The sequence below is a fragment of the Dipodomys ordii genome, unplaced genomic scaffold, assembly GCF_000151885.1.
Source record: "Dipodomys ordii isolate 6190 unplaced genomic scaffold, Dord_2.0 Scaffold12, whole genome shotgun sequence".
Taxonomy (NCBI): Eukaryota; Metazoa; Chordata; class Mammalia; order Rodentia; family Heteromyidae; genus Dipodomys; species Dipodomys ordii.
This window is the reverse complement of record NW_012267228.1, coordinates 3304324-3317496: the sequence shown is the minus strand read 5'-3', so window position 1 is coordinate 3317496 and position 13173 is coordinate 3304324. Positions and strand designations below refer to the sequence as shown.

The following is a 13173-nucleotide window of genomic DNA, read 5'->3' as shown; positions in this document are numbered from 1 at the left end:
TGTGTGTTCGTTCTGATCCCGGGGATTGGATTACACACATGACCCACCAGCCTCCAGCTGCAATATGTTAATTATTGGACATATGATGTTGAGATTTACTCCAAGGTATGTGGCTACTAAGCAGGAACCCAGATCTTAAAAGTTCTTCTCTGGTAAGGGAAAGATACAATTTTCCTTCAATTTGTAGTTCTTCAGGAATCCAAGAAAGCACCAGTAAAGACTCTATCGTTCTTCTCTTTGATGTAATAAAGTCAGCAGTTAGATATGACAAAACCATTTCCGAAGCCTGGATTAAGGTGAGTAAGATCTTTGGAACTTGAGTATCATGGGGAAAATGAATGTCAATTATTGTCAGTTGTGTAAGTCCTGAAGCTTGAACTCATTGCCTGGGTGCTGTCCCTGAGCTTTTTTGCTCAAAGCTAGTGCTCTACCTCTTGAGTCACAACTCCTAAAAATCATTCAAATATAAGGGCTAGATGATTGACAGATAAATGTGGACTCTCAGATAAGAAAACAGAACATGCAGAGTTAGACGTGTTCCATTGGTGTTTGGTAATATTCTTGTCACCCTTTTTTTTTTCAGGCAATTGAAAGCATTGCCTCAGTGGCTGAACACAAGGTAATTACAGTCTTGTACTATGAATTTAAAATATTATAGCCAAAGTAGTGACATTGACTAACTTGCCTTCCAGTCATCCTTCAGTACTTTCCATAGCTGCTCTACTAAATATTGGCTGGGAAGAGGATCTAAAGGGTAACTTTCCAAATAACCTGTTCTTTTAATTAATTTTATTAGTTAAATGAGCCTCCAATATTTAGAAGTAGGAAAATCCCAGGCCCATCATCCCTACATGGTCTATATCCTGTGTCTGTCTGCCCTTCCTTCCATCTGGCAGGTAGTATTGTCTAGATAAGAACATTCTGTGTGTCACTGCAGTTTCTCCCTGGAGGCCTGTATGCTCTGTATTATCAATGAAATGCCACTAGAAAACCTTCCCCCCCCACCCTTTTTTTTCCCCCCAGTACATGGGGTTTTGAACTTATGGCCTTCCACTTGTTTGGCTGACACTCTTACCATTTGAGTCAATGCCTCTAACCCTTATTGTTTTCTTAGGATAAATCTGAAGCGATCCAGAATTATTCCTATAATATCACTTTTATATTTCCAGTACTCTTCCTCCTCCCCCTCCTCTTCCTCTTCTTCTTCCTTTTCTTTTTTGTCAGTCGTAGGGCTTGAACTCTGGGCCTGGGTGCTGTCCCTGAGCTCTTTAGCTCAAGGTGAGCACTCTACTGCTTGAGCCACAGTGCCACTTCCACTTTTCTGGTAGTTACTTGAAGATAAGAATCTCACAGACTTTACTGCCTGGGCTGGCTTTGAACCTACATCCTCAGATCTTAGACTCCTGAGTAGCTAGGATTACAGGCATGAGCCACTGGCACCCAGCAGTGCTTTGTTCTTTTAATAAATTAATTTGTGTGTGTGTAGCAGTAGGTACTGGAACTTGACTTCTAGGTCTTGCAGTTTAGCTCAATTTTTTTAGTTCTTAGCTAGCACTGTACCACTGAAGCTACATTTCCACATCTGGATTTCTGGTTAATTGGAGATGAGTCTCAAGAAGAATTTCTGTAGCCTGGTGCTGCTGGCTCACACCTATAATCCTAGCTTCTCAGGATGCTAAAATCTGAAGATCAATGTTCACAACCAGCCTAGCCTAGAAAGTCTGTGAGACTCTTAACTCTAGTTAACCACTAAAAGCCACAAGTAGAGCTGTGGCTCAAGTGTGGTGCCCAGGCTCTGAGTTCAAGCCCTAAGGTTGTCACAAGAAAAAAGGTTTTCTTGTCTGGATTTGAACCTTGATTCTCAGATTTCAGCGCTAAGGCTCAAGTGGTAGAGTGCTAGCCTTGAGCTGAAGAGCTGAGGGACAACTCTCAGGCCCAGAGTTCAGGCCCCACGACCGGACCCAAAAAAAAACAAAAAAAAGAGTACATTTCCTTTTGGACATTGTTACCCCTTCCCTCCTTTTTCCTAGTTTTTCCCTCCCACAAGTTGTATAGTTGATTTTCAACATAGTGTCCAGTGAGTACCAGTGTTGTTTTTGTTTACCCCTTGTCCCTCTATTTCTGTGCTTTTCCTTACCCTCCCAAAGACATATAAAGAAACAATACCAAAAGAAAACAAAAACATCAACAAAGGAAGAAACCCCGTTTCCATTTCCTGGAGTTCATTTACAGGGTTTTCTTAAGAGATACTGTGGGTAATAGTTGTGGCACCTAATTTCTCTGAAAAAAATTTTCTGGGTCTTGTGACTATATATGTACTCTGGGAGTATTTGAAACAAATGATTTCATCCCTCTGTTTTATGGGAGAAAGTTGAAAGTTACTATTGGGTTATTAAACTGTTACTGTTGCCTATTGATGTAGATTTTTGATATGGCGATGCTTCTGGTCATCTACAGCACCAGCACCCACACAAAGAAGTACATAGAGAGGGTGCTTAGAAGCAAGATTCGATTAGGCCACATTGAAAAGCATCTGCTAGAGAATACATTCTGTGTTCATGACATGGTAAGTGTCAGAGAATCAAGCAAGCTTATTTGAGAAAAACATAGAAAGATCATCTTAACCTTTCTAGACCTTTACTAAGTTTTGATCTTTGTTGGAGTTCAAAGCCTGTTTCAAGATAATTACAATTATTACAGTATTACATAGTTTGAGTGATTTATTATGATGTTAGTAAATAAACCTAAGATTTTATTTACTTATTTATTGTCGGTCGTGGGACTTGAATTCTGGGCCTGTGCTCTGTCCCTGAGCTCTTCATCTCAAGGCGAGTGCTCTACCACTTGAGCCACAGTGCCACTTCTGGTTTTCTGCTGGTTTATTGGAAATAAGAATCTCACAGGCTTTTCTACCTGGGCTGGCTTTGAACCATGATCCTCAGATCTCAGCCTCATGAGTCACTGGGATCATAGGCGTGAACCACCAGTGTCCAGCTGATTTTTTTTATTTTTATTTTTGTCATTCGTGGGTCTTGAACTCTGGGCCTGGGCGCTGTCTCTCAGCTCTTCAGCTCAAGGCTAGAGCTCTATTCACTTGAGCTACAACACCACTTCCGGGGTTTTTTTGGTGGTTATTTGGAAATTAGAGTCTCATGGACTTTCCTGCCCAGGCTGGCTTTGAATCCTCCATCCTCAGATCTTACCCTCCTGAATAGCTAGAATTACAGGTTTGAGCCACTGGCGCCTGGCTGATTTTTATTTTTTTCTGCAGAAAGTTCATGAAATTTCTTGCATTGAACTTAATTTTACTCAAATTCCAACTTACATTTAGGTCTTCTTTCTCCATAATGTATAAGTTGATTCCCCCCCCCCCCCCAGAAGGTAGACTAAATCGCTATGCAAAATTTCATCTCGTTTTTTCAAAGTTTAATTTTTCCCTGGTCATTTTAGTACTCTCTATGAAGCTTTTAACCTTGACAAATTGGCCTCTTGGATCCTGTTCTAAGAGGTTTCCAAAGTCCTGACATATGCTGATTACTGTGGTTCATACCTGTAGTGCCAGCACTTAAAAGGCTGAGGCAGGAAGATTTTAAGTTTGAGGCCAGTCTTGGGCTGTATGGTGAAAGTCTGTCTCACTTCAAAACATAGCCCCTGAAAACCCTGAGGGAGGACACCATGAAAGAGACATAAAATGAAGCTATAAAACACATCAGTATGGCCATTCAATATTGTGAACAATAGAGGTCGATCCTTCTCAGAATGTAAGCCAACCCAAGATCATATATGCTGGGAATGGTGTTTTGCCAACTGGAAATTTAGAAGTTCACTGTGATGAGTTTAGTGGGCTGGCAATTTGGACCTTGGCTTAGGAGCTAAAGAGAGTAGATACTCGGGAGTGCTCTACCACTTGAGCCATGCCTTCAGCCATCCTTTCTTTAGCAATTTTTCAAATAGGGTCTGACATTTATGTCTGGGTTGGCCTAGACTGCAATTCTACTTACGCTTTCCATGGAGCTGAGATGACAGATGGGCACTGCCACACCCAGCTATTACTTGAGATAGGGTCTTGCGAACTTTTTGCCCAGTCTGGCCTTGAACTATGATCCACTAGATGTCTACTGCTGAGTAACTGAGATTCCAGGCATGAGCCATACACCTGTCATTTTGGTTGTTGTTCCATTGGTGGTATTGGATAGAACTGAGGGTCACAGGTTTACTAGGCCAACACTTTCCCACTTGAATCATGTCCCAGTTGCTTGTATTATTTTTTAATACAGTCTGGTTTTGCCTGAGTTGGTCTAGACTATGACTGTCTTACTTTGCTTTCCATGAAATTGGGATGAGAGGTTCATACCACCATGCCCAACTTACTGGTTGAGATGAGCTCTTTCTAACTTTTTGCTTGCAACTTTGAGTCTGCTGATAATCTGCCTCCTGAGTAGCTAGGATTATAGGTATGAATCAGTATTATCAACTTGTAGTTTCTCTCTCTCTCCCACTCTCTCTCTGTCTGTCTGTCTCTGCCTCTCTATTTTTTAAATTATATCAGTTTTGTATTCAGGTTTCATACCTGCTAGGCTGGTGTGATAGTGATACCACTGAGACACACTTCCGTCCTGTTTCTCACCTACTCCTTTCAGAATGAGAGTTCACTTCCCTCTCAGCTCATTCCTGAGCTGTGATCCACCTGCCTCCGGTTTCCCATCATCGATGGATCTCAGGTGTCTTACCACTGCCTTCAGCTTTACTCCATGGAGACAGTCTCTCAAACTTTTTCTGCCTTGGCTGGCCTGGATCCTCTGTCTTTTCAATTTCAGTCTCCCACATAGCTGGGGATGATGAGGCCACACTACTGCACCCAGGTACAGGTTGTGTAGACTTCTCATGAGTCTTTCTGCCCTGGCTGGCCTCAAACCGAGATCCTTTCATTCTCAGCCCACTATGCCTCCATCTGGCTTTTTCTTTTTTTCTTCTGGCTAGTTGGAGATAAAGTAAAAGTATTTTCTGCTCAGATTGGCTTTGAATAGTGATCTTTAAATTTCAGATTACTGTGTAGGTCTGATTATAGACTTGAGCTACTGACACCTGGCCGAATTAACCTTCTTTCCTTTGTTTGTTTTTTGGTGCCAGTCCTGAGGCTTGAACTCAAGGCCTGAAGGTACTGTCCCTGAGCTCTTTTCCTCAAGGCTAGCACTTTTACCACTTGAACCTCAGCTCCACTTCTGGTTTTTTTAGTAGTTAATTGGAGATAAGAATCTTTTTGACCTTCTTGCCTAGACTGGCTTCAAACCACAATCCTCAGACCCCAGTCTCTTGAGTAGCTCCGACAAGAGGCATGAACCAGCAGTGCCCAGCTCTTATTAACCTTTTAAAACAGTTTTTATGTGTCTGTGACATTCCATTTATCCTGCCAAAACATTTGCACCTGTGAAGAATTATCTTGGCTAAAATAAGAATTAAAGTTCCTTAAGTGAAAATAACAGTTGGGGCTGAGGACAGGGTCTGCGTGGAGCACCTGCCTAGCATGCATGACAGTTGGGGCTGAGGACAGGCTCTGCGTGGAGCACTTGCCTAGCATGCATGAAGAAAATTCAGAAAGAGAGTTGGGGGGAAAAACTTAGCACTCCAAAGGACGTTACTACGTGTTTTTTCTTTTATAACTGTTTTTCCACATTTCTTTCCTCTCTTCCCTTCCAGGTTCTTAAGGATATTTGTCCATCCATTCTGTCATTGGCTCAGAGTTTGTTTCACTCACAAGACCCAAGTATAATTTCATTTGGCAGTCTCCTGTATACATATGCTTTTAGATTTTTTGACACTTACTGCCAGCAGGTATGTTGACATGTTTATCTGCATAAGGAAGGAATAAGGAAATGAAAAGATAAAGAAATATATTTCCAAGTGAGTTGCATGTGCTCAGGTGATTATTTTCTGTCAGTTGGAAGATATTGAAGGGGAAAGAACTTTGAGTCTTGAAACTTAGTTCTGTACCAGTTTTGAAGTGAGGAAATTGATCCGAAGAAGCAAATTTTGTGTTGTGTTCAGAACTCTAACATTGTCTGGGGTTGTCCCATAGTTTTTACAGCATAGGAAAGGCAATTAAACTTATCTGTAGATAATAAACTTCCAATTGATCCTAGAATTGCTCCCTAAAAAAATGACCAGTGGATTCTGGCCCATGTAATTGTAACCCCTCTGTACAGTATTTCCACAATAAAAAAAATAAAAATTAAAAAAAAAAAAAGAAATGACCAGTGGAAAATAAATCAGTGAGAAATGCTTGAGGCCTAACTCAATGTCCACAAACAGAAGACACAAAATTTAATATCAAATACTCAGAGAGGGAAGGCTATACCTGAGGAAAGCAGATAAGAACCAATGTCTTGCCGGTGCTGGTGGCTCACACCTGTAATCCTAGCTACTCAAGAGGCTGAGATCTGAGGTTCACGGTTCAAAGCCAGCCCAGGCAGGAAAGTCTATGACTCTTATCTCCAATAAAGCACTAGAAAACCAGAAGTGGCGCTGTGGCTCAAGTGGTAGAGCGCTTGCCTTGAGCTGAAGAGTCAGGGACAGCACCCAAGCCTAGAGTTCAAGCCCCACCACGGACAAAAAAAAAAAAAAGAACCAATGTATTACTTTGTATTTTTACTTATACTTTAGCATTTATTAGCAATATTTACAAAACATTTCAATGGAACTTTTACAAATAAAGACACATAAGAAAATAAGCAAATAATTTTTTTTTTTTTTGGGTCCGGTCGTGGGGCCTGAACTCTGGGCCTGGGCGCTGTCCCTCAGCTCTTCAGCTCAAGGCTAGCGCTCTACCACTTGAGCACAGCACCACTTCCGGCTTTTTTTTTCTTTTTGCTTATGTGGTGCTGAGGAATTGAACCCAGGGCCTCAGGCATGCAAGGCAAGTGCTCTATCACTGAGCCACCTTCCCAGCCCTAGAGTTACATTTTATGTGAATGTGTAAACCTAAAGATTGCATTTTGTCATTGCTGATTCAGCAGAAACAGTATTTTGTTTTCAAAAGTACCTTTGTGACTTCTTTATACTCATTTTCTAACATTGAAGATTTTCGGTTTCTGTTTTATTTCTATATCGGTCTAATTTCTATAAGCTATATATTTTGAGCAAGAAAACTGAGCTGATGTGAAAGAATTGCAGGTTGAGATGAGGCAGTGAGTTGGTGGTAGAATGCTTGTCTAGCGTGCACAGCTTGATTGAACATAGGGAATAATAGTATAATGGTAAGTTGTACAGAAAGCTCCTTTAGAGATAGAAAGCAGGTCCTTGAATGTTGCGGTGATGTTTCTTTTTTTGTTGTTATTGTGAGGCTTGAACTCAGGGACTGGGCTTTGTCCCTGACCTTTTTCACTGGAGGCTAGCACTCTACCACTTTGAACCACAGCACCACTTCCAATTTTCTGGTGGTTAATTGGAGATAAGAGTATCACCAACTTTCCTGCAGCAATTATCTTCAAACTGCAATCCTTAAATCTCAGCTTTCTAAGTAGTTAGGATTATAAGCATGAGTCAATGGAGCCTGGCTAGGGACAATTATTATTATTTTTTACTTTATTTTTTTGTTGGTCATGGGGCTTGAACTCTGGGCCTGGGCACTGTCTCTGCACTAGAGCTCTACCACTTGAGCCACAGTACTTTTTCTATGTATGTGATACTGAGGAATTGAACCTGGGGCTTCGTGTATGGTAGACAAGCACTCTACCACTAGGCCACATTCCTAGCCTGGGACAGTTATTTTTACTTCACTTTTGAAGCAGAGGTAGCTCTTAAAGGTTTCTTAGCATGGAAATGGTGCAATCAAAGTTTTTCTTTAGAAAAATTAATCTGACTGTATGTGTCTAATAGATTTGTAAATGGCATGCGATTGGAAAGAAACAGGAGATATGAGGCTCAGGAAAACCTCAGTGAGAGGTTTGCTGGCAAGATTGGAAAGGGAGTTTAGGAAGAGTTGTAGCTTGTTTTTCTCTTTGGCTGCTCCAGGTGACCTCCTTGCTGCAGTTAGTTCAGTCCTGTACAGAACAGTCTCCTCGGGCCTCAGCACTTTACTATGATGAATTTGCCAACCTGATCCAGGAAGGAAAGCTAGCTCCAAAAACTTTGGTAAGACAAGAGTCACAGCTTCTTTTTCTTTAACAACTTCTTTTCTCTTTCTCTGCCCTCCTACTGTTCCTCCTTTCTTCCCTTCCACTGAGATTTGAACTTAAGGACTTGTTCTTGCTAAGCAAGTGTTGTACTGCTTGAGCCTATCGCCAGCACTTTTTGTTTTGTTTTGAGCCAGTACTAGGGGCCTTACATTCTTTTTTTTTCCCCTTTCTCTTTCTTTTTTTCTTTTGTCAGTCATGGAGCCTGGGTGCTGTCCCTGAGTTTTTTTGCTCAAGGCTACTGCTCTACCACTTGAGCTGCAGCTCCACTACCAGTTTTCTGGTGGTTAATTGGAGAAAAGAGTCTCCCAGACTTTCCTGCTTGGGCTGGCTTTGAAGTATGATCCTTAGTTCTTAGCCTCCTGAGAAGCTAGGCTGACAGGTGTGAGCTACCAGCATCAGGCCGCAACCTTGCTTTTTTTTTTTTTGTCTGTCTTGGGGCTTGAACTGTGGGCCCTCAGCTCTTCAGCTCAAGGCAAGCACTCTATCACTTGAGCCACAGTGCCATTTCCGGTTTTCTGAGTGGTTAATTGAAGATAAAAGCCTCACAGACTTTCCTGCCTGGGCTGGCTTTGAACCACGATCCTTAGATCTGTTTCCTGAGTAGCTAGGATTATAGGCATGAGCCACTGGTGCCTGGCTGACCTTGCATTCTTGCTTGGCCTTTCTCTCAAAGCTGCTGTTCAACCACTTAAGCTATAACTCCACTTCTGGCTATTTTTGCTGGCTAATTGGAAATAAGGGTATCACTAGTCATTTCTGCTTGGTTGGCTTCAAATCTTAATCTTCAAATCTCAGCATCCTGAGTAGCTAGGATTCAGACATAAGCCAGTCTGTTTCTTTTTTTGGGGGAGGGGGGCCGGTCGTGGGGCCTGAACTCTGGACCTGGGCGCTGTCCCTCAGCTCTTCAGCTCAAGGCTAGCGCTCTACCACTTGAGCCACAGCGCCACTTCCGGCTTTTTTTCTTTTTGCTTATGTGGTGCTGAGGAATCTAACCCAGGGCCTCAGGCATTCAAGGCAAGTGCTCTACCACTGAGCCACCTTCCCAGCCCCAAGCCAGTCTGTTTCTTAAAGTAGTAAAGCATGAGAACTGCTTTACAATACATTCTTCTGGCTTCTCTTTTGCAGTGTGAGTTCCTGTAAGCTCTCACAGCTTATAAGGAAGTCTGTTCTTAGGCATCTCATATCAGGGAGTGCTCATGAGGTCTCCTTCCTGTAGTAACAATAATAGTAATAAATTGGAGAAGGCTGTAACTGATGATGGTGTTAATAGACTCCTTCCATTTAACCAACCCCTATCCTAGGCCAGACACTGAACAAGGTACTTGCCACTTGTTAATCTCTGTTCTACTTCACAGTGATGAGGTATGTATTCTTCTTCTGTATAGCAGTGAACACTGAGGTTTGGAAAGCTTAACAGTAATTTACCTAGCTATGCTGGGCTACACTGTCTGTGTATGTTTGTTTGCTTGCTTCCTTCAGGAATGGGCAGGCCAGAATATCTTTAATGATTTCCAGGATGCCTTTGTGGTGGACCTCTGTGTTGTTCCAAAAGGGTAAGTGCCATTTGGCTGTACTGGAAAAGAAGTTACACTGATTTTGTTGGTAGCTGATCCCAGCTTAATGCTAACCTTGGCCTCGGTCAAGGTTCCTACTCCCACAGCTTTTTTACTTCTAACATTAAAACCACTGGTTCCTAGCTCTGGAGACAATCAAAGGTCCCCACATGTTCTTTCCTATTTCTAACTTCTCCCTGTAATAATTGGTTTGAAATTGATTTATTTTAGTGTTTTCCCCCATAGTCTTGCTTGCTCTTGAGCTGAGGCACAAAGAATCTGGATTCTCTTCACAGTGACTTTCCATTTCCTGTGAAAGCCCTCTATGGACTGGAAGAATACAATACTCGTGATGGGATTGCAGTTAATCTCCTACCACTGCTGTCTTGGAAATTTGCAGAAGATAGTGGTCAGATGACTTCACAGGAACCAGGGCAAAAGTCAGTAGTTGGTTTTTGTTTTCCCTTTTTTCTTTTCTGAAGTTTCTGTGTGTTTTGAATGCTCACAGGGAATTACATTGTCTTTTCAACTTTTGGGGAACTTGAATAAAAAATGTTTCCCCTAAGATGATACTTGGAAGAAGTAGAAGGAAAGGAACAGTTGATATTTTTCTTAGATCTTAGGGCTAAGATTTGTGTTGTCTTCTGAAAGCTAGCAGATAGTGTTCAGGCTATTTCCTTTTCTGTTCTTTACCCCTAACTTTCCTCCTATGAACAACTTTTTCTGCCTCTCTCCCTCCCTCCATCCACCTTTACTTCACATATACTCCACATACCCTCTGCCTTCTTGCCATTCGGGTTATTAATGTTTCCTGAGAACTTATTATTTCTGGCCACTTATTCTTGGAAGTGAAGTATTTATTTGGGGCAAAACTGTTTAGTTGTAACAATGCATTGTTTTTCCCTTTTCAGATTGGTGTCTGCACTGTGCCTGGCTCCCTATTTCCGGTTGCTGAGACTTTGTGTAGCAAGACAACATAATGGAAACCTGGAGGAGATTGATGGTCTTTTAGGTATATGAAGTCCTCAGCTCTTCTCTTCCTTGTGGTCTGTGTGGTGAACATGGACAAGGGCTGGGCCAGGTCATAGTGTATGTGAGAGGCAGTTCTTTAATGCCCTAAGGCAGTAGAGGAATTATAATGGAGTAGCACACACAAAGTAGTATATGTATTAGCATCCTCTTATGCTAATCACTCAGCTTTTCATTGCTTCCCAATAGTTCTCTCTGATTGTTATTCAGACTTCTTAATTATATTTGTTGATTGCTATATAATAAGAAAGTATTTTTTGAGGTTAATCAAAGCTTGATCCATAAGTACCAACTAAACACAGAGGAACATAGTTCCAGGGGGCAACTTCTAGCTTACTTTGGCTTGAACTAAGGAGAGCTGGAAACATTCGTTTTTCTCTCTTAGATTGTCCTCTATTTCTTACTGACTTGGAGCCTGGAGAGAGGCTGGAGTCCATGTCGGCTAAAGAACGTTCATTCATGTGTTCACTTATATTTTTTACACTCAACTGGTTCCGAGAGGTGAGCAGTTACTGGAAAGTTTTGTTACTGTCCATAGTTTCTTTCAAAAGGATTTTCAGAGGACATTTGTGGCTTGAATAAGCTCCTTCAGTCATTACAGTTTTATTACAAAATGGGGAAGGACAGACATTGTTCTTATTTTCAAGAATTTGAAGTACAGAGTTCAAAGTCCTTAAAAGTCATGAAACACCTATGATATACCCCATACTGGTTTATTTTCACCATACTATTTAATTCATGTAACAACTCTATTCCCATTTTAAGAAATAAAATCTCAGGTTAAGGCCAGCATGTCACAAAGGGTCGCTAAGAGGCAGAGTAGGACTTGTTTCCCTCAAGACAGTGCCCTCCAGATGTTCCACCTCGGTTCATGACTAGTGCAAGTAGATAGGGATTAAAGGTGATTTTCTAGGGCTGGGGGTATGGCGCAAGTGGTATGGTTGCCTACCTAGAAAGTGCACAGCCCTGAGTTCAATCTCCAGTACTGCCCTTGCCTCTTCCTCCACCCCCTCAAAAGAAAAGTTAGATTTTTTTTCTACTTTGGTACAGGGATTTCCTTTATCTGTCACCTTGCTGAGAGAACTTCTACATTGTCAGTTGGCAATGTAAAAGTTTGCTATCACTATTGCAAAATACTCAAGACAATTACCTTATAAAGTGAAAGATTTATTTCAGCATACAGTTTTGGAGTTTCCAGCCTGTGATCAGTGGGCATGTGTTAAGACTGAACATGTAGAACCTGGGGTAGGGGAATTTTTTCTCTGGCAATGGTTTTTGGATATTTAAAACATCGTTTGGAGACTATACAAAACTATCAAAACTGGGCTGGGAAGGTGGCTCAGTGGTAGAGCGCTTGCCTTGCGTGCCTGAGGCCCTGGGTTCGATTCCTCAGCACCACATAAGAAAAAAGCCGGAAGTGGCGCTGTGATTCAAGTGGTAGAGTGCTAGCCTTGAGCTGAAGAGCTGAGGGACAGCGCCCAGGCCCAGAGTTCAGGCCCCACGACCGGACCAAAAAAAAAACTATCAAAACTGGCTGGCAGATGTTGGGCAGCTAATGAGAAGCAAGTATGTCCTATCATGTACTAGATTTCCTGAGCCTTATAGGGCCTGTAAGAGCTAAGGCATTCCCACCTGATAATGGTAAAACAAAGTTGCTTGCTAGGAGGCAAAAGGGAAAGAAGAAAGGGCTGATAAACTGTAACTCCCTTCAAGGGCATACCACCCAATGACCTAAAGACTCCCCTAAGACCCCACCTCTTTTTTTTTTTTTCCCCAGTCTTGGGGCTTGAACTCTGGACCTGGGAGCTGTCCCTGGGCACCATTTTTTGCTCAAGGCTAGCATTCTACCACTTGAGCCACAGTGCCACTTCCATATTATTCTGTGATTAATTGGAGGTGATAGTCTCATAGACTTTCTCTCCCAGACTAGTTTGAACTGAGATCCTCAGAGCTTAGCCTACTGAGTAACTAGGATTCCAGGTGTGAACCAGTGCTACCTGGTAGGCCCCACCTCTTTACGGTCCCACCACCTCGCAGTAGCTAGAGATCAAGGCTTTATCATATGAATGTTAAGAGGACTTTTAAGATCTAAACTATAAAACTCACAAGAATGCTGCTGAGTGACCTTGTTCAGCTCTCAATGGGTCATGTAGTAAGGGTAAACATATAATTTGTACTTGTAGGTTATGAATGCCTTCTGCCTACAAACACCACCTGAGATTAAGGGGAAGCTACTCACTCGGTTAAAGGACATTGTAGGGCTGCAGGAAATCTTGGAAAAGTACTTGGCAGGTAAGGAGATCCTATCCTGAGAACCCCAGTATGTCCATGTTAAGAGATAAAGAATTTAGGGGTGTGTGTGTGTGTGTGTGTGTGTGTGTGTGTGTGTGTGTGTGTGTGTGTGTGTGTGTGTGTGT

General features: G+C 42.0%; 1 protein-coding gene across 1 annotated transcript in view; it reads left to right on the top strand.

Annotated features, from left to right (window-relative positions):
- The window catches only part of Fancd2 (Fanconi anemia, complementation group D2), a 75315-nt gene that overhangs the window by 16449 nt on the left and 45693 nt on the right, over positions 1–13173 (top strand). The window contains exons 12-21 of the mRNA XM_013010343.1: positions 188–296; positions 584–619; positions 2423–2566; positions 5698–5832; positions 8011–8130; positions 9654–9727; positions 10024–10167; positions 10639–10739; positions 11142–11257; positions 12940–13048. Of these exons, the coding sequence (XP_012865797.1) occupies positions 188–296; positions 584–619; positions 2423–2566; positions 5698–5832; positions 8011–8130; positions 9654–9727; positions 10024–10167; positions 10639–10739; positions 11142–11257; positions 12940–13048 (1088 nt within the window). The remainder of the gene's footprint in view (positions 1–187; positions 297–583; positions 620–2422; positions 2567–5697; positions 5833–8010; positions 8131–9653; positions 9728–10023; positions 10168–10638; positions 10740–11141; positions 11258–12939; positions 13049–13173) is intronic.